Here is a 19567-nt window from a genome sequence, read left to right as displayed (position 1 = left end):
ATCGCCCATTTGCTTTTGTGCAATGACGTTACTCGTCGCCCTATTTTTGTTATTTTGGGCGATGAAAATATTTTCGTCGCCCATAATACTTTGTGCATCGAATTTGGCTGTGGCCCATATTCATTTTTTGGACTATTTGCTAAACTAGAAGAATGAATTTGGTCGTAGCCCATAACAATATAGGCACAATCTAATACTTCCTCCGTTCTATTAATATTGCAATAAGGAGGAAATTACGCATCCCAAAGCAGATTTTATATGCTAAATATCTATAATTGTGTAAGAGTAAAAATTATAAAAAGTTGATATCGTGAAAGTATTTTATGAGACGAATCCAACAAGATCCCACATGACTATATTTTGCTTAACGTATAAATCATATCATATGGTCAAACAAGAGTGATGAATAGTGCAAAAAGTCCATTGTTGCAATATTAATAGAACGGAGGAAGTATACCTCGTTTTGTTATACTAGTATTGATACTTATTTTGTTATTCTATATTCAATCAAATATGTTTTACATTAATATATTCAAATACACAAAAAATTAAATAATTATGATCACTGGCATAATATATATATATATATATATATATATATATATATATATATATATATATATATATATATATATATATATATTAACAGTAGTTGCAGTATGTAAGATTCTTGTAAATACAATTAAAGAAACATAACATTATTTTCTAATGTGTTCTAAACTAATTACATTAGCTTTTGTCAACGCTGCACAATAAATCCCCTTCAACAGTTGCAATTATCTCCATTTTTCGTCATTAGCCCATGTTATTCCTGTTTGACAGTAGTGAAACATAAATCAGTGGAAAAAAAAAAGTAAAAATGCAGTTGGCTTTTTAACATTTTTTTTTTTTTTTTGAGTTTCTACTCACTCAATACTAAGCAATATAGTAGTGCCACAAACAAATATCACCACAATTGAATTATTTGAATTCAAAAGCAGATCTTAGTTCCACTAATAGTATGAACATCAAAGACTATGAAAAAGATCAGATATGAACAACTGAATTTGAAAAAAAAATTTATAATAAAATGCAATTTATAAAACTAAAGTACCTAAAACATTATTTAAGTTCCACATAATCTATGGTTGCAGGACATTCGTACAATAGCAGTTATTGGATGTTCATGTATACATATATTATATATATATATATATATATATATATATATATATATATATATATATATATATATATATATATATATATATATATATATATATTACATCTCAAAAATAGTTTGAAAAAAAAAAATACTCATAGGAATTAATGACGACAACAGCAACATTCAATGAAAACAACGCTACTAGCTTTGGTTATTATGATCTATTGTCCATTGAAAGGAAAATCAAATACTAAAACCATATTTTCTTGATTATAAATAAAATAGTTATAAAAGAAGGAAGTTAAGAGAGTATCATACCTTAGTTGTTCGAACATTTTCATCATATCATCTCTGAGCTTCTTTTCACGTTTAATGGCTTCTACGTTGATTCTAGAAATAGACACTTTAAGCTCATCATTTGATGCTATAAGCTCTTCATTTGAGGTTCTAAGATCTTCATTAGATGCCTTAAGGTCTTCAATTTCAGATAAAAGTACACCCTCACGTGTTGCGGCATCCTCCTTTAATTGTTGAATCTCAGCCGATAATTCCACCCTAACTTCATTGGTTTCTCCTTCAACTCTAGTTTTCTTTGGTGGGCGAGGTCCAGGACCAAGTCCCCTGACATATCCAGATTTTGGTTTGAAAACCTCCATGTATGCTGCTTTTACACTGAGTGTATCTTCACCATGCTTCTCCATTTCTTTTTCATGAAGGTTTCTGAGTGCTTTATAATCTTTTTCAGCATTAGGTTCCAACCCACTTCCTTTATGTCTAGCATATAAAATTAGGCACAAGAATGAATAACTTAATTGAATAATATTTAAAAAAAAAAAAAAAAAAAAAAAAAAAAAAAAAAAAAAAAAAAAAAAAAAAAAAAAAAAAAAAAACATACATACATAAAAAAATACTCAGAGTAAGGGGAAATAGTGACTACTTTTTAGTCTTCTCAAATAAGATGATGTAGAGAGGGTCCTGTTGAGTTTCAAGATGATATGATGATCCTTCATGTTCTTGAGTTGGCTGAGTTTGTTGCACATTCATCCGCATGTGTAATAAGTAATGCTCAAATTATATGAGGCATGATATCAAAATGAGAGGGGTAAGAGAATCCAGACAAGTATATTATAAAATGAACTAAAGATATAAAAAAAAAATTGAGTGGAGGGAAAAAACAGTGGCTGAACGAAAACATAACAATCATTAAAAAACAAAAGCTGTCTGAAAGGTCTTGGCATAACCTGAACAATGCTTTGCCTAGAAATCAAAACTACGTACTAGCTGTCATATTATTTAAAGAAAACAAGTTACCATATTCAACTAGTATTAGCAGACATGCACCACTTTGAACAAATTATTATATATGTTATTGCAAAGATATAAAAAGGCATACCAGTTCATGAAAAATTCTAGCAATAGACCTTGCACCATCTGTAGGAGTTTCAGTTTTCTTAAGCTTATTTTCCGTGTTAACTTTACTAATACGCTACAAGCCACAAGAAAATAAGCAAAGCACTCATAGTTAATTAAAGAAATATAGCCTCAGTTAATGATTAAATAAAAATAAATAAAAAAATTAAAGAGAATTTTACCTTTTGCTTCTCATTATTCCAATACTCACAAACTAGCCATGTCCATTGGTTAGCGTCAATAGTATCAGGTCTACTGTTTATAGCATCTATAACTGACTTGTTTCTAAAGTATTGCTCTTTAAGCCTGAATCTCCAATGTTTGTACAACATAGAGCACTAAAAGCTCAACGCTTTAGTAACATTACGCACCAGCAACCATATCAGGTAAATCATATTTACTCTGCCAATAAGCATAATCCATAAACTAGTTATCAAACTTGAATCAAAATGAATATCCATGCATGCTCAATTCTATAATACATTTTACTGGTGTTACATACTTAAAACTTACCCTGATTTTTTTATATAACCTTTCTTTTGCACCTGAATCCATCTTAGACCAATTTTTGTCATGAATGCATAGTTAGAGTCATGAAATATAACTTCAGCATCATGTATTAAAAAATCTTGTTAGTTATAAAACATACAAAGATTTTACGGGACAAAATTCTTTCACCCAATTGCTATAGTCACATATGAATTCCTCTGCCTTTTCGTCAACCACGCGTCAAAGCTCATCCATGAAATTAATCTTAATCTTTTCTTCAGAATTAGAATTTCACACTCTACTTACATATTTCTTACCCCTAGTAGGCCCATGCCGCTTATGATCAGGAAATTTAAGTCGAAGTTCAGCTTGTTCAAACCTTCATTTCTCCCGATATGTCAAATTAGTCATAGTGGCTTGTTCATTGGTTGATGCTTCTTCGTCATGTTGCGCTCCTCATTTTGTTGCTGTTGTTGAACAATTAGTTGTTATTGCTCCACTATTTGTTGTTGCTGCTGCACATTTTGCTGTTGCCCTGGCATATTCTGTTGGTTTTGTTGCTCCACATTCTGATGTTCATGCTGCCCATTGTGCTGTTGTTGATTTAGTTGTTGCATTGCATTCAACACTTGTCTTGTCTTACGTTGATGCCCTGCATTTTGCTGTTCTTGCTGGAATACCATTTTCCTAAAAGAATTTCTTATGCAAGACATTAGTAATGAGTAATTAAAATATCATCAATTTAGGTACTAAAATAGGCATTAACAATTTGCTTATTATAATAATCATAAATAATCAACAATTTGCTAAACAAATAAAGTCAAACCACTAATGCATTAAAATAGTTATCTAAAACCACTAAAAAAAAAAATAGTTTTGCAAATCACTAGCTAAGAACTACAAAGATTTGCTTCACTTGTGCTTGGTAACTGCAATGATATTAATACAATACATTATAAATATAGAAAAACATGAGATTAAGTGACTCATTTTCATCCTTTAATTTAGAGAACATCAGTTACCAAAAACTAAGAGATTGAATCTTCAGAACTATCGCTTTCAAATTCTTCATCTTCAAGATCCTCATCCAACTCATGCACGCTATCTATGTCTAGAGTGTCCAGACCATCATCACTATCCTCTTCACTTTCTTCTTCTTCCTCATATTCATTCTCCAGACCAACATTGTTAGCAGCTTCTAAGATGACTTCAGCATCAACCAACTCTGGTTCAACATCATCCCTAACCATTGTGATTTCCTCATCACTTAGTGCAACAAATTCTTCAAGGCTGGTTGCCCCTTCTTCCACAGAATTCCATAGTGATTCATTTTGTTCAGTGTCTTCGTCGTTAGGGAAATCAAAAAAATTACGTGGATTGGCTTTAATAACATATTTCCAGTGTTTATTGGCATGAGATAAAACATAGAAAACTTGTTCAATTTGAGAAGCTAATGCAAAAGGTTCATTAGTTTGCAATCTACGAGAAACATTGACAAGTGTAGATCCAAATTTGTCCTTTTTTATCCCTCTTGCGTCACTAAATACATCAAACCACTTACGCTTGAATAATACCAAATTAGGACTTGTTCGGTTTTGCAAGGCATCATACTCTAGCACAATAACCTCTTCTAATGTCCCGTAAAAGTCCTTCCCTCTACTCTCTCCATCCCCTTTCACAATAACACCACTATTTTGGGTTTTCCTATTTCTTTGTCGCTTTTTAGTGTGAAATCTAAACCCGTTAATAACATATCCATCAAAAGTCAAAACTCTCTTCATTAGACCTCGTGCTAAGCACAATAATTCTTCTGTAACTCGGTCATCCTTATCATCCAAAAGTTGTGTAACCTAGTTTTTAAAGGTAAATTTAAAAAAAAAATAATGAATATACATGCTAGATTTTATGTAATAATATATTAAAAAGTAACACATTATCTTACTCTATTCTCAAACCACTTGCAGAATTCAACGTCTTGATGCCCTATATTGTTCTCATATTCACTAAAAGAAAAAATAGTTAGCAACATTTTATTTCATAATTATATATTATTATTTCACGTACTTACTCAAAAAAAGGTTGCACTTCTTCACAATTCTGCAAAACATACAATTGAGCTTTTCTCCAATCTTCAATACTCAATTGCATTAAATTTGCCTTCCCTAGGGGCTTGCTAGTGGTACAAAAAACTGAAAGACTATAAAGTTGTGGATCGGGCATGTCCTCATTTCGATCTAAACGATTGAACTGAGTTTCAATCTTAGAAAGATATCTAGCACAGAATGTCAAAAATTCGTTTTGAATATACCCCTCAACAATTGATCCTTCAGGGTGAGCTTTATTCCTTACAAAAGATTTAAATGTCCGCATAGCTCTAATAATAAAAACTTAAATTAGTGTAATAACATTTACTTTTATATTTAGCCATTTAGACATTAAAAAAAAAAAGCATATTATACCTTTCAATTCGATACATCCAATGATAATGTACACGCCAGGCAATTTTGCTTTAGTAGCTAAGTGTATGGGAAGATGAATCATCACATCAAAAAAAGCTGGAACAAATATATGTTCTAGCTTGCATAATGTGATAGTTATATTTGCTTCCATTCGTTCTAAGTCTACTACCTTTAAGGTCTTAGCACATAGCTGCTTAAAAAATAAACTAAGCTCTCTTAAAGGTTCCAAAACTTTTTCATCTAAGACACCTTGAAAAGTCGGGGTTAGCAAATCTTGCATTAAAACGTGAAAATCATGAGTTTTCATTTCTAAGAGTTTTCCATCATGAAAAGAAGCACATCGAGAAATGTTAGATGAATAGCCATCTAGAAAAGCCAAATTCGATAAAAAACTATTTTCCTCCTTTCATTTAGGCTCAAGTTGAAAGGGGCTCGTAGAATTTCATATTTGTCCCCTACTTTCTTCAGTCAAAGATCATCATGCATTTTCGTGGACTCTAAATCCAACCGAGAGTTTAAGGTGTCTTTTTTTTTTATTCCCGGTAAGTCAAGCAATGTGCCTAATATATTTTCACAAGCATTTTTTTCCATATGCATTGCATCTAAGTTGTGTCAAACTAACAGATGTCTTCAATAAGGCAATTGAAAAAAAAACACTTATCTTTTTCCACAGGTGAACAATATATCTTTCGCCTCTCTTCCGTTTTCCTTTATCATCTTTTCCAAACTCCACATTTGGGTATCCATGTAGCTGCTCTAAAGCATCATGCCTTGACATTGAATTAGGTGGTGGGCGCCTTCCAACTTTCTTACCAAAGAATCTCTTATTAAGCCTCTAACTGTGATCGGGTTCTAAAAATACACGATGACACATATAACACCATTTGTGTCCATGCTTCAACCATTCAGAATTTGTATCTTTGTGGCAATTAGGACAAGCTATGGCTCCTTTAGTGCTCAAGCCAGACAGATTGGCATATGCGGGAAAATCACTTATTGTCCACATTAGCACTGCTCGCATATTAAATGTCTCCTTAGTATGGGAATCAAAAGTTTGTACCCCGGTCTCCCATAGTTCCTTCAATTCATCTATCACAGGTTGCAAAAATACATCTATATCATTACCAGGAGATTTAGGGCCAGGAATTAATGATGATAACATCATGTTGTCACTTTTCATGCACATCCAAGGAGGTAAATTATAAGGTACTAACATCACTGGCCATATGCTATATCTACTACTCATGTTCCCCCCAGGATTAAACCCATCACTAGCTAAAGGCAAGTGTACATTACGTGCATCCGCAGCGAAGTCTAGATATAGCTCATCTAAAGACTTCCACGATTTCGAATCTCTTGGGTGTCTCATAATCCCATCATCATCATCACCAACATGATTTTTCTTGTGCCATCTCATATACATTGCTAGCTTGGAGCACATAAACATTCTTTAGAGCCTTAGAATAAGTGGAAAATGACGCAAGACTAATTGAGGTACTCGTGTTTTCCTCTTGGCACCCTCATCTTTATCTGAACTCTCATCATCTTGAGAAACATCTTGCTTCCATCTAGGGGCTAAACACTTAGGACATTTAACCTCATTAGCATACTCCTTTCGAAACAAAACACAATGGTGGACACATGCACCAATCTTAACATAGTCTAACCCTAACGCTTTTGTATATTTTTTTTGCTTCATAGGAAATTGAAGGTAAATTGTTATCATAATTAAATTCCCTATGCAAAGCATTCAATAACATTGAAAAGGACTTATCACTCCACTTGTTACTAACTTTAATGTGCAACAATGATATAATAAACTTTAATCTCTTAAACGTCTTACAACTTGGATATAAATCAGCCTCCATATCCTCTATTAATTTTTGGAGCAACAAAGGAGTTTCATGAGTGCCACTACTTAATCCTATATCTGTGGTTCCCTCATTTTCATCGACGGATGTAGAGTTTATGGAATTCCATGTGTTTGTTGCATCGAAAACAAATGGAGCCATGTCATCAAAAGGCATTTCATCAATCTCATTATTATTATCTGAAACCTCCTCTCTATACCCATCTTCATTGTTATTAGTTTGCTCTACACTTTCTCCATGACTCACCCATGGTTTGTAACTTCGATCAATGCCATATACTAGTAAGTGACATTGCATTTTTTTACGATTTTGAGACCAAACCAATCTACAATTAAGATAAAGACATTTCAACATTGTTTCGCCACTTTTTCCCCTAAAAGCAAATTGTAGAAATTCATTTACACCAGCTATGTACTTCGGTTGTTTCCTATCCTTTACATCATTATGATTCATCCAACTTCGATCCATATTCGTTCTTAAAAACAATAAAGATAATTAGTTACAAAAAAAGATTTTTTTTTTTATTTTTTTTTATTTTTCAATAAGATTTACCATTAAACCTGAATTATATGTGATATATTTAAAAAGAATGGGAAACACAAGATTATCAAATGCATGAGTTAGAATAATTGAAAAGAAACGACAATTCTAAGATACATTTATACTTTAACATGCATTTATATAATATGAAGAACATATTTATATTCTGAGTCATATTCATCTAAGGCAAAGCAAATTCCACTAATAAAATATGCTAGCAAACATACACTTAGTAATATGGTGCATTGCTACTCTGATTAGAAAGGAGCAAAAGTCCTTTAGTTTAATTTAATATTACACGAGTCATAGATATAATTTAAATAGGTTATAAATAAAAAAATTCCTTGCCTACCTCATAGAGCACGTGTATGATCATAACTCAAATATTTATAGAAAATTCCATAATAATATAATTATTTTTATCAATAGATCCTAATACCAATTACAAACAACCCAAGGCATAAATTAAACAACCCATGGTTAAATTAAATCAAACAAGCTAACTTTTTTTCCTTTTAATTAAATTAAACAACCCAACGATCAGATATAGACTTGAACACTAGATTAGACTAGTAAACCCACTTTAATTTTCTTGAAAGCACAGTTAAACAAACTACACCAGTTAACTTGCACACTCACCAATAATTTGCTCCAACTATAATTCAATATTTTAAAGCTAGTTCTAATTGTATTCACCCCTGCCAATCTACGCCTACTACTCTGTGTATTAATTCTTGTGTTGCACAGCATGAAAAGTATAGCCTCCAATCATATTATTTTGCAAAATCTGATACATGCACACAAAAGAAATATTGAATCGAGACTTTTCCTTCTGAAATAAACACACATAAAAATTGACACCATATAATTAAAATTCTATGACACCCTAATTCCTTACTTTCCCAATCAAAACAAGTCAAACTCTCCAAATTACCAACAAATAAAATCATATACAGAAAATTTACTACCAACAATTGCTCCAAAATAACAACCAACAACAGAATTAGGTAAATTCACACGCTCCTAATTATGAATCGATTAAACAACCAACAATTGATTGGGGATAATCAATTCACACAAAATTATAGGGTCACAATTACCCATAATTGAATCCAGGAACCAGAAAAACACCAAATTTAACCCTAAATATAAGGGAAAAAAAAACTGAATTAAAGGCATAAATTACCTGGGAAAAAGTGAATGACGCTATTACTGTAAGTGTGTTGAGGCCGCCGGAAAAATCCACGCCAGTCCTGACTTATCAGAGTAGCCTTAGGAAATTGAGGTGACTCAGGTACTAGGGTTTAACTGATATTAACTAGGAATTTAGGAAATATGAGGTGAAGTAGGAGTAGAAAAGTAGAAAACTGATTAGAGTTTATTTGGGTGAATTGAAGAAACCGTGAGACTTTTATGTGAACGTGGGAATTTTGCAAGATAGAAAATTAATTTTCCGCCATTTTTTTGGATTTGGGGCGTCGAATGTATTAAAATATCTCGTCGCCTTATTTGATTTGGGCAATGAAGAAAAAACCGGTAGACTATACAATTATATTCGTTGCCCAAAGTACATTTTGGGCTTCGAATTTATATTTCGTCGCACAATACACATATTTGCGCAACTAAATTAATTTAGATGCCCATTAAAAGTTTTTGGGCTACGGACAAACATTTGGTCGCCCATGCTAAAATGATTCGTCGCCCAAACCCATTTTTTTTGTAGTATGTACATGTGAATAAGGAAAATATGGAAATAGAGGGCAAACTACAAGATGACATAAAAGCTCCTATGCAAGCTGTGATTGATGCATGGGAGAGAGTGTATATGGATAAGCCAGATTTAGATAATGAAGAAGACACTCAAGAGCAATACAATGCTAATACACAGGCAAATGAAGAACACAACAATGCAAACACAACAGGTATGCAAGATAAAAGCAATGGAAGTCAGTATATAACAACAAAGTGTTATAGGCTTGTTATAGCTAATGATCATGAGGAATCTACTTCAAATGTCAATGCACACTAGTGTAGGGGTTAAAGCTTTAATCTTTTGACATGTATTTATGCTTATGTTTTGCCTTGACATTAGGTCACTTAAAAAAATATAATCATATCTTTTGTTAAATTGAAAAAGGCATTTTATTTTTGAAAACATAGTGCCGCTCATCATATGTCATTGCACTATTTTTTTTTACTCGAATTGTCCCCAAGTGTTTAGGGTAAAAATTACCCCAATGCATGGACCAATCCAATAGTGACAAGTGGCCCAATCAAAGGGCGACATGTGTCCCTTTAGGAAGATGACACGTGTACAATCCCTATAAAGAGCACCTGAAAAAAGATACTAACATGATATTAACATGATAGAAGAAATAGAAAGCAACCTAAACATGATACAAGCCCTATATAGAGGTTTGGGACCAAACCCTCAGAAATTATCAACCTTTCACGTCTAGGGCAAAGGCAACTTCGAGCTTGGCTATGTGTAACTAAGACTCGTGAATGCGGTATTGTATTTTGAAAAGGGAAGACTTAGAAAGAGGGAGAAAGAACAAGCTTCTAGCTTTGAGAGAAAATAGAATAGAAAGATGATTGTTGATGATTGTTGGTGATTAAAACAGGGAAATACGACCCTATTTATAGAGAAAAACATCCAAAAACGATTAGAAAAGAGTTAGAATTCAAATCGGATAAAATTCCTCTTGACGCGGCAAGATAAGGACTATCACGTCGAAATAAAAATAGTTTTTTACGGATTTTGTTTTTCTCATAACTTTTGATCCAGAAGTTAAAATAAGTCATATAATATGTCGTTGGAAAGCTCTTGACGTCTAGTTTGCAACCCAATTGGAATAAGATTAAAATATTTTGTAGATAAAAGGATGTGGCCAAAATAGTGGAAGGGTGTCAGTTTTGGATAGAGTTTCGTATTTCTTTCATATCTTTTTCGTTATACCTCGGAATTAATATTATAATATATCATTGGAAAGATAATTTCAAGATCTATCTAAAAATATAAAATTTGAATAAAATTATGAGGCACAAAAATAATATATGAACATATTCCATTTCGCACAGAACATGGACTCTCGAAAAGAGGAGTTTTATTCAATTTCAAATTCTTTAATCTCATCTTTTCAGAAAAGGATAACTAAAATCTCTTAGAAACTTATAGAAGCTTCTAATTAATCCTAATTAGTTTAGGAATAAAATTAAACCTTTGGACACTCCACATGATCATTGGGCCGTAGGTAAAATCCAGTTAAGGCTCAGTTTAGTATTTTGTCCATAACTTCCTCATTATTCATCGGAATTGGGCTTATAATATATCGTTGGAAAGATCTTTTCCAAACCTATCTAAATACATAATTATTGGACCCATATTATGGACCAAACTAAACTGGAATGGACGTTTTTCATAAATAGGGTACGAAAAGAATGATTTTCAAAAACAGAAAGAAGTATTTTTATTAAAAACAGAGAGATTCACGAGACTCTTTCACATTTCACCTCGTTCGATAATCAATGACGTGAAAGTTATTCATCACTGGGTTTGGTTTTGGGGAGACACAATCAGGTGTCTACAGAAGCCCCCACTTTGACTGAGTTTGGAGAAACATAAGTTTCGAAAACAAAAGTCAAAGTAGCGATAGGGACGGAGAATGATTCAGAGCGTTTTGTGATCCTAAATCATTCTTGTAACGCCGATACTTGCAAAATAGCGTTAGTTAAATAGATAAAAGAGTTAAGAAACGTGTATCTTGCACCGTCGAATACACGTCTCTAGGGTAATCGATTTTTAGTGTTGTATTTTGTGACGATCTTCCTCAAGCCAGGGGAATATCGCCGAAGACCGCTCCGTTGGTAGCCATCTTAACCTTTTTTTTTTGCTCTGACAGTCCTCCGCAAGCTAGGAAACACCATCGAAGATTGCTACGCTTGTAGCGATCTTCTGCTGTTTTGTGACCATCTTCCGCAAGCCAGGGAACATAGTCGGAGATAACTCCGCGTGTAGACTTCTCCCTTTTCATCACAATTCTCCACAAGCCAAGGAACATCGTCGAAGGCGACCCTACTTGTAGTCATCTTCAGTTGTTTTTTACAACCCTCCACATTTTACGGAACGTCGTCGAAGATCATTCTGCTTGTAACGATCCTTATTTTTGTTGTTGTGACAATCTTCCATATCCTAGGGAACATTTTCGAAGATCTGCTGCTACATCACAAGCTATTTTCTTGAATCATGGTGACAACCTTCACAATCATAGCGAACACCGTCGAAGACCGCCTCATCCAAACCGTTCTTGTCAAACCTGGGTGACGACTTCCACAATCTTAGTGAAAGCCGTTGAAGATCGCCCATCTCGTGCTATCTTCTCAAATCAAATGATAACCTCCTTAATCATGGGGAAAGCTATCGAAGACCGCTTCATTTCAAACCGCCCTTCTCAAATCGAAGCGAGAGACTCTTTAACCTTAGAGCTTCCTGTCGATGGCTTCTTTACCTTGAGCCTTCAAATCTTCTTGTCTTTACCCCTAGGAGTAATTGACCATTCCATCTTTGGAAAAATCATTTGAAGAACCATATCTAAGATTCTTAAAGTCTTCAAATTTATTTGTAGAAATCTTCCATCCTAGGAATTCATTGTGATTATAATAAATCACTACCCAAATGTTCTTAATCTTTTTTTCAAATCTGCTTCATTTGATCGTCATCAGGCAGATCATCAATCAAGTTGTAATCGAGCTGACTACTAATCAAAAGTGTAATTTTTCAAAGGTGTTCATTTAATCAAAATATGATCGTCATCAGGCCGATCATCAATCAAGACTGTAATCGGGCCGATTACCAATGAAACAGCTATCGATTGCTCAAATGCTCATCAAAAGGCTCAAATGGATTAGTCACGGACCGACCAATCCAAATTGGAGACCATTGAAGGTTGACGCAGGCGAATCAAAGTTATCGCGCAGCGACAGGTATATAGCGTCGCGTTAGGAAGTTTCGTGCTACGCCAAGGTGCATCGTGCTGCGTTGTTTATTTTACAATGCTCTTGAATCCTATTCAGAGCTTTTTTAGCTCTATCAGCTTTGGACTTAGTGTACCTGCATCTATATTTTGGACTATAGGACTTTGCCCATGTTTTTCTTAGGGTTGACCCGAGGCTTGGTGCTATTCAACTCATTGTGTGAACTCGACTTAATGCGTTTTGACACATACGACTTAACATGACTCAAGGTGCAAGACTCCACTCGATGTGATATGACACGACATGACTTAATTTACATGACTCGTGTGTGCATTGTATTGTGATGTGCTTGACTCAAAATGCAGAAAAGCAAAAATTTTTTTGTCATTTTTGTTGAGGGTACCAACTCTCTTTTGAAAAAGAAAGATGTGAAAGGAAGAAGTGAAGTGTTTGAGAGGGCATGTTGAATGAGCTTAGCCAAATGTATGCGTTGATGTTGTATCTCATGGTGCAAGGATTGTAGCATCCTAGACTATCTTGATTGATTACTCGATAATGAAAGTATTTAGGTGACTTAGGCACAGAGGCTAAGTACTTCATACTTTGTGATGCAATGATGAGTGATTTTGATATGACAAGGCATGCTTCAACGTTGTGTTAAGATTTCATGACAAATGGTTCCTAAGGGGAAGGATTATTTGGTTATGTATTTGTGATGTGTGTGAAAGTGATACTAAAGTTATGCTGCAAAGGCTAAGGGTAGGGAAATATATTTTGTGAAGAGCCAAATAATGGTGACTCTTAGGCTAGGTAGGCTAATGATGTAGGGATCAAGCCCCCAAGTCTAGCTCTAAATGGATAGGAATGAGCATTGGAGATCCTTTGTTATGATCATGTATGAATGTAAATATGAATGTATTTTTATTACGGCCGCACTTCAATGTGAAGTTGCCTACGTATCCGTTAGGAATCAGGTCAAACGTAGCTCTAGCCGACGCACAACTGTGTATATACCTCAAATAGGTCTTTTGAAGGGTTGTAACGAGGTTAGGCTAAAGATTGAAGAAGAAAAGATAAAGGCTCAAGTCCCTAGATAAGCCCCCAAGGTGTGCAACCTTGCTTTTGAATCTTTGTATTTGTATGCTTGAGGTTTCCTCACTTTTGAACTCTCTTTTGTTTATATTTTTGCTCTCTCTTTTTTGTTTTTGCATTTTTTTTATTTCGATAAGTGTGGGTAATCCCGATCATGCGGTCTATCACTCACTTGGCATTCATGTTTCTCAGGCACGGTACCGAGCACTCGTTAAGTGACGCAATCTGAGACGTGTTCTTATCAAAGATATATTCATATCAAAGGTATTGGAACACTTGCACTTTTGCACACTATTTTTTGCTATTTTAATCTTTTGAAATTTTTATAACATCACTCAAGCTTTTGTATTTGAAAATTGCATAGATTGCACACTATCCTATCTCAAGGTTAGGTAGATGTGGGTTGAAAAAGGAAAGGCCAATCGTTAGACAAAGCTCAAAGTGTTTTATCAAGAAAGGATTGCATATTCGAAAGGGGTAAAGGTGATATGATATGCTACAAGGGGTGCCTCAAATCATTAGTATACCTTCTGCTTAGTCCGACGTGGATTTTTTTATTTTTTTTTTTTTTGGTAATGCAATGCGATGATCATATGCAATAAAAGAAATGCTCATTTTATTAAAAGGAAAAAAGAAAAAATACAACAAAATAAATCTAAGGAAAATAAAAAAGGTGCCTATGCTAGACTTATTGGGAAAAAGGAAAAAAAAGAAGGGGAGGTCACAAAATCTTGGCGTTGAAGCTCGCCTAGTGTCTTGTGCTTTATCATCACTCGGTCTTCTTGCCAGCTGGAGGTATGGGAAGCTTGTTATTATCAATCAAATATTGGATGGCCTCTTTCAGCTTCCAACAAATTTCGGTAGCATGACCCCTACCTTGATGGTACTTGCAGTGTTGATTTGGGTTCCAACTTGGCAACCTCTTTTCAGGTGCGGGATCTTAAATAGGTCCAATGGGAGTAATGAGTCCCTTGGCATGGAGTCGATTGTAGGCAATATCATAGCTCATCCCAATAGGGGTGAACTCTTTCCTTAGTTGCTTTTTAGGTCCTTGATTATCCATGGCTAAAACTTCATTGAGGTCAAAGGTACTAACATTGTTACTAGAGTAGGTGTGTTCGGAAGAAGAAGGATTGTCGTTCTTCTTTCTTTTCCAGCCACTGTTGTTACTATTGTTAGTAGCTTTTTGTTTTGCAAGGTCATCTTCAATGTCAATGCCTATGTTATAGACGGCCTTGAAAGTATTCAAGTTGTGTTGGTATTTTAAATGTTTTAAATACTTCTCTTGGAGGTTCTTGATGAACATTCTTACGAACTCCTTTTCGGTAGAAACCTCTACCATCCTAGAGGAAGTTTCCCTCCACTTATTGAAGAAAGAGGTGAACCCTTCATTTTTCCTTTTGCTTTAGCATCTCAAGTTCCCTATGGTCAATTTCAACTTGAATGTTGCACTTATATCTATCAATGAAAGCGTTTGTTATAGAATCCCAAGAAGAGATTTTCTCTTTGTCAAAGGAGAAGAACCATTGTTGACAAACGGTTTCTAGAGATAGTGAAAACAATGAGTTGAAAGCTTTCCTATCAATTCCCTTAATATTCATTATAGTTTCAAAAGCTCTTAAATGAAAATAAGGGTTGTCTGTTGGCTTGAATCTAGGGATGTCGTTGGCATTGAACATCTGCGGAAGAAGTTCCTTGTCCACAGAGACCCCTTGTGGGCTAATCCCCTGAAATTTACAGTCATTGGAAATTATGCTCAAGCTTTCTTCCATTCGCTCAAGCTGTTGTTGCTTAGCAGGGTCATTGACTTGGAGAGCGAGAGTTTTGAACATCTCGATCAAGTTAGTCATGTTTTTCCTTAGTTCATTAACTTCTTCTTGGGATGTCATTTTCTTAGCTTTCATTTTTTGTCAAATCGGTTTATTAAATACTAGTAATTGAATGAAAGTGTTGTCCTTATTTACCCGTCCTTCTCTCCTTGACCAAGTGCTGTGGAAAGGGAAGTTATGGATACTTATTGTTAATTATTTGACTCAAACTCAATTTAACATGCTATAGATGGGAAGAGATCATGGAAGAATGTGGGGAGTGATATGCATGGAGAAAGCATGTAGAGAGTGGAAAGATGATGTAGATGGAGAGATGTGGAAGAATTAAGAATAGAGTGGACCCCCAACTCAAATGACAGAAAGAGCAACTCATGCATGAACCTAAGACTTGGTCATGGTGTGAAAAGTGTATATACAAAGTGTGTGAATACTTGTGAGTGTAAGTGATATGTTCAAGACTTATGTCATGACCATGTGACTAGACTATGTGACTAGACTCAAACAAAGACTAAGTTAAGACCTCACGTATGTGCACTAAACTGGACAGGCTGTAGTATTTTACTCATAAGTTTTGATATGTGACTCCAAATTGGACGAAACTAATTCCAAATGAAAGATAAAACTCGGGGCTACAGATCCATAGGTTGTACGACTCGTAATTCTTTCTAGAACTCAGGTTATGACCTAAACAAGTTGACGCTTATGCAGTATACGGAAATAAAAATCTGGGTCGATTGAAAGGAACTATGACTCAATTTTAGACATATTTATTAGCTCAAATTAATTAATCAATTAATAAAGCAAAGTCCTTTAGTCATTGGTTAGTTTATTTAGACTACACAAGTCAAACAAACGGTTAGTGTAAACACATATAGATTATGCACTAGCAAGAATGCACAAATAGTCAAGTAAGCACAATATGATGCAATGAGTTTGCAACCTAACCATGGCTCTGATGAGTGTCATTTATGGCTCTTTTAGGATGATTTTAGATTGCTTTTATAGCTCTTTTCTTTCCTTTATCCTTAAGTTTTGCTCTTTATTTCTTTAGTTTGCACTTTCCTTAGTTGATTTTCCATTTTCATGCATTTCTTGGTTTATTTTGTATTTTTCCCTTTTATTTGTTTGTTTTCTTTCATTTTCAGGTTAAGATCGTTGTCCAAGGTTTCCCGAGGTTTCTTCCCGAGTTTTGCATTGATTAGGATGCCTAGTGTCTTCCATTTTAAGCCCAAGTATGGAGATGTGCAAGTTCCAAGTGACCTTAGGCCGTGCATTCAAGCCGTGGGGGCACTAATTCTGGTGTTGAACCCACCGTTGAGGTGTTTTAGGTTTTGTCATGCTCCGTGTTCATTAAGCACACCAAGTAGAGCGCACGAGGAGCGTCAAGATGAAGGGGAAGAAGCTGCCCTGTTCCCAAGCACGGCCGCGCCACCTGGTGGTGCGGGCGCGCGTGGCCTTGGCGCGGCCGCGCCTGTTGCTCCCCCTGTTCCGTACCCATTTTTGCGCAGCCACGCATCCTCTTGAAGAAGGTTGCGCCTATACGGGTCTATTTTGGACGATCTAACTAACTTCTCTTTGTTAGTTTTACTATATATAGACTTTTAGATTTTTAGAGAGAAAAGTTTTGAGAGAGAAACACTTGTTCTTAGATTTTTAGAGAGAGAAATTCATGGTTGATGATTAATGATTGATGATTCTAAGCACATTTTCCTTTGATTTCACCAAAGTTTGTAAGGATTTCTTTTACTTTAATGTAATCTTTAGCTTTTGATTTTAATTGTTTGTTGATTGTTCAAGTTTGTTGATTAGTTGATTGTATTTGTTTGATTGAAATGATGATGATGAATTTGTTGATTATCTTAGTTTTGATTTTGATTTCTTCCATGGATTGTGAGTAGTTTACTTGCTAGGGATGTGGTGAAGCATGTTTGAGTGATGGATCATAGCTAATTGGGAGTTTTTGATTGATTTAGCATTGTGATTAAATTGATTGATTGATTTTGTGCATGTGTGTGATTAGTTAAAGAGTAGCTAACTTTAATTGTCATACTAGATTGCATTATGTGCCTACATTGATATGGACTATTGGTTTGTAGCTCACATTAATCGAGCTTTGTTTGTGACGTTCCTAGTAGATTCTTTCGTAGTTGACGCTAGTTAGACCTCTAGGAGATAGCTTGTTGAGCTCTTTTGATTGCATTGTCTATCTTCCCTCGCAATACTTGAATTAATCAATCTCCAACCCGATTAGTGTGTGTCCATTGCAAGAATATGTGGATCCTAAATCCCTAGTGTCTTGATATATTGATTTACTTTGTGATTTACTTTGTTGTTAGTTGAACTTAGATAACCTACACTACCTTTTACGCTTCGAAATAGCTTGACTTTGGCAATAGCTAACTTCCCCCCATTCCTAGTGGTTTGACCCGAACTTGCCCTATTACTAAGTGTAGGTTTGGTTATAAATTTAGTTTGATTGGAGGAATTTTAGTTTCAACGACCTAGAATCCACCTCTCGGTCAAAATTGCGCCATTGCCGGGGAATGGCGTAGTTGTTTGCTATTGTTGTTGAGTTTATTTCATTTCATTTCAAAAATACAAAAAGATTTTTCTCTTTTAGGCTACCCTTGTAGCGGTGCTACTAATTGTTTCTTTGAGATTGTATGCATAGGACAAGAGGAATGACTTTAGTACCTTTTGATCTGGAGATTGAGAGAACAATCGCAAGGATAAGAGTTGCTAGACGATCCTTGAGTTCTAGCTCTTCAAGTGAAGAAAAATTTCAAGAAGAAGAACAAAGAAGCATGGGTGAAGTACCAAGGGTTGCTTTGAAGGAGTTGGGAACTCCCGGTGCCTATAGATTTGAAAGTGGTATTGCTCCGCCAACAACACCGGCTAATGACTTTGAGATAAGGCCGGCGATGATAACAATGATTGAACGAAGACAATTTAGTGGTGCCAAGCACGAAAGCCCACTAAATCATCTCAAAGAGTTTGAGAAGTATTACAACACAATCAAGGTCAATGGGGTTTCTCAAGAATTCATAAGGCTCAAGCTATTCCCATTCTCTCTAATCGGAAGAGATTTGGAGTGGCTAGATAAGGAAGTGAAGCCTAATTCCTTGAGAACTTGGGATTAGGTCACTAAAGAGTTTCTTTCTCGTTTTTACCCTCAAAAGAAGACCGCCGAGGCTAGAACTCTAATCCAAATTTTCAAGCAAAAGCCTAGCGAGAGTTTGTATGAGGCTTGGGAAAGATACAAGGAGTATCTACGAGAATGTCCTCACCATGGAATCCCGACATACCAAATCATACAAATCTTCTATGGAGGATTGAGTCCCCAAGGGAAGTCATGTCTTGATGCCGGAGCCGGAGGCCCGATTATGAACAAGACCGAGGAAGAATTTGTTGATATCATAGAGGATGTAGTTCGTCACTACATGGATTGGCAAGAGGGAGAGAGAGAGTCTACAAGCAAAAGTGGCTCAACAGTCTACTCGGTTGATCATCTCAATGCAATCAATAACTTGTCTTCCTAAATCTCAAACTTGGGGAAGGAGATGACATTAATCAAGGCTAAACTAGAGAGTGCCTCTTCAATTGCACCGAGTCTTCCCTCCCACATTAAGGGGAGAGGTACATCTTCTAACTCTACTCCTCCTTCTACTTCAAGTAATATGCCAAGTGGATGTGTCTTTTGTGATGTTTGTGGGTCATATGACCATGACTCTTCTAGTTATCCACATGCTTTTGAGAATT

The 19567-nt window shown here is 35.1% G+C and overlaps 1 protein-coding gene and 1 non-coding gene across 3 annotated transcripts; both read right to left on the bottom strand.

Annotated features, from left to right (window-relative positions):
- Nucleotides 1-630: 630 nt before the first annotated feature.
- LOC145562527 (uncharacterized) lies at nt 631-9443 on the bottom strand. Of its 2 annotated transcripts, XM_081622831.1 has the most exons (7): nt 9100-9443; nt 3068-3730; nt 2737-2956; nt 2538-2630; nt 2082-2167; nt 1463-1918; nt 631-811 (listed from the first exon to the last, which is right to left on the bottom strand). In XM_081622831.1, the coding sequence occupies exons 3-7, from the start codon at nt 2884-2886 to the stop codon at nt 796-798; spliced, it is 801 nt and encodes a 266-aa protein (XP_081478957.1). In that variant the 5' UTR covers nt 2887-2956; nt 3068-3730; nt 9100-9443; the 3' UTR covers nt 631-795. The 2 variants fall into 2 exon arrangements, with proteins under 2 accessions (XP_081478957.1, XP_081478956.1); XM_081622830.1 differs by having other exon boundaries at nt 2737-3730; nt 9100-9442.
- A 9554-nt stretch (nt 9444-18997) lies between these two features.
- LOC145565849 (small nucleolar RNA R71) lies at nt 18998-19103 on the bottom strand. The gene has a single exon (XR_014095216.1). It is a non-coding gene; the product is annotated as a small nucleolar RNA R71 (small nucleolar RNA).
- Nucleotides 19104-19567: the final 464 nt, after the last annotated feature.

The sequence above is a fragment of the Chenopodium album genome, chromosome 10 (assembly GCF_948465745.1).
Source record: "Chenopodium album chromosome 10, dcCheAlbu1.1, whole genome shotgun sequence".
Classification (NCBI taxonomy): Eukaryota; Viridiplantae; Streptophyta; class Magnoliopsida; order Caryophyllales; family Amaranthaceae; genus Chenopodium; species Chenopodium album.
Note: the sequence above shows the minus strand (reverse complement) of the source record. Positions and strands in the feature narration are given on the sequence as shown.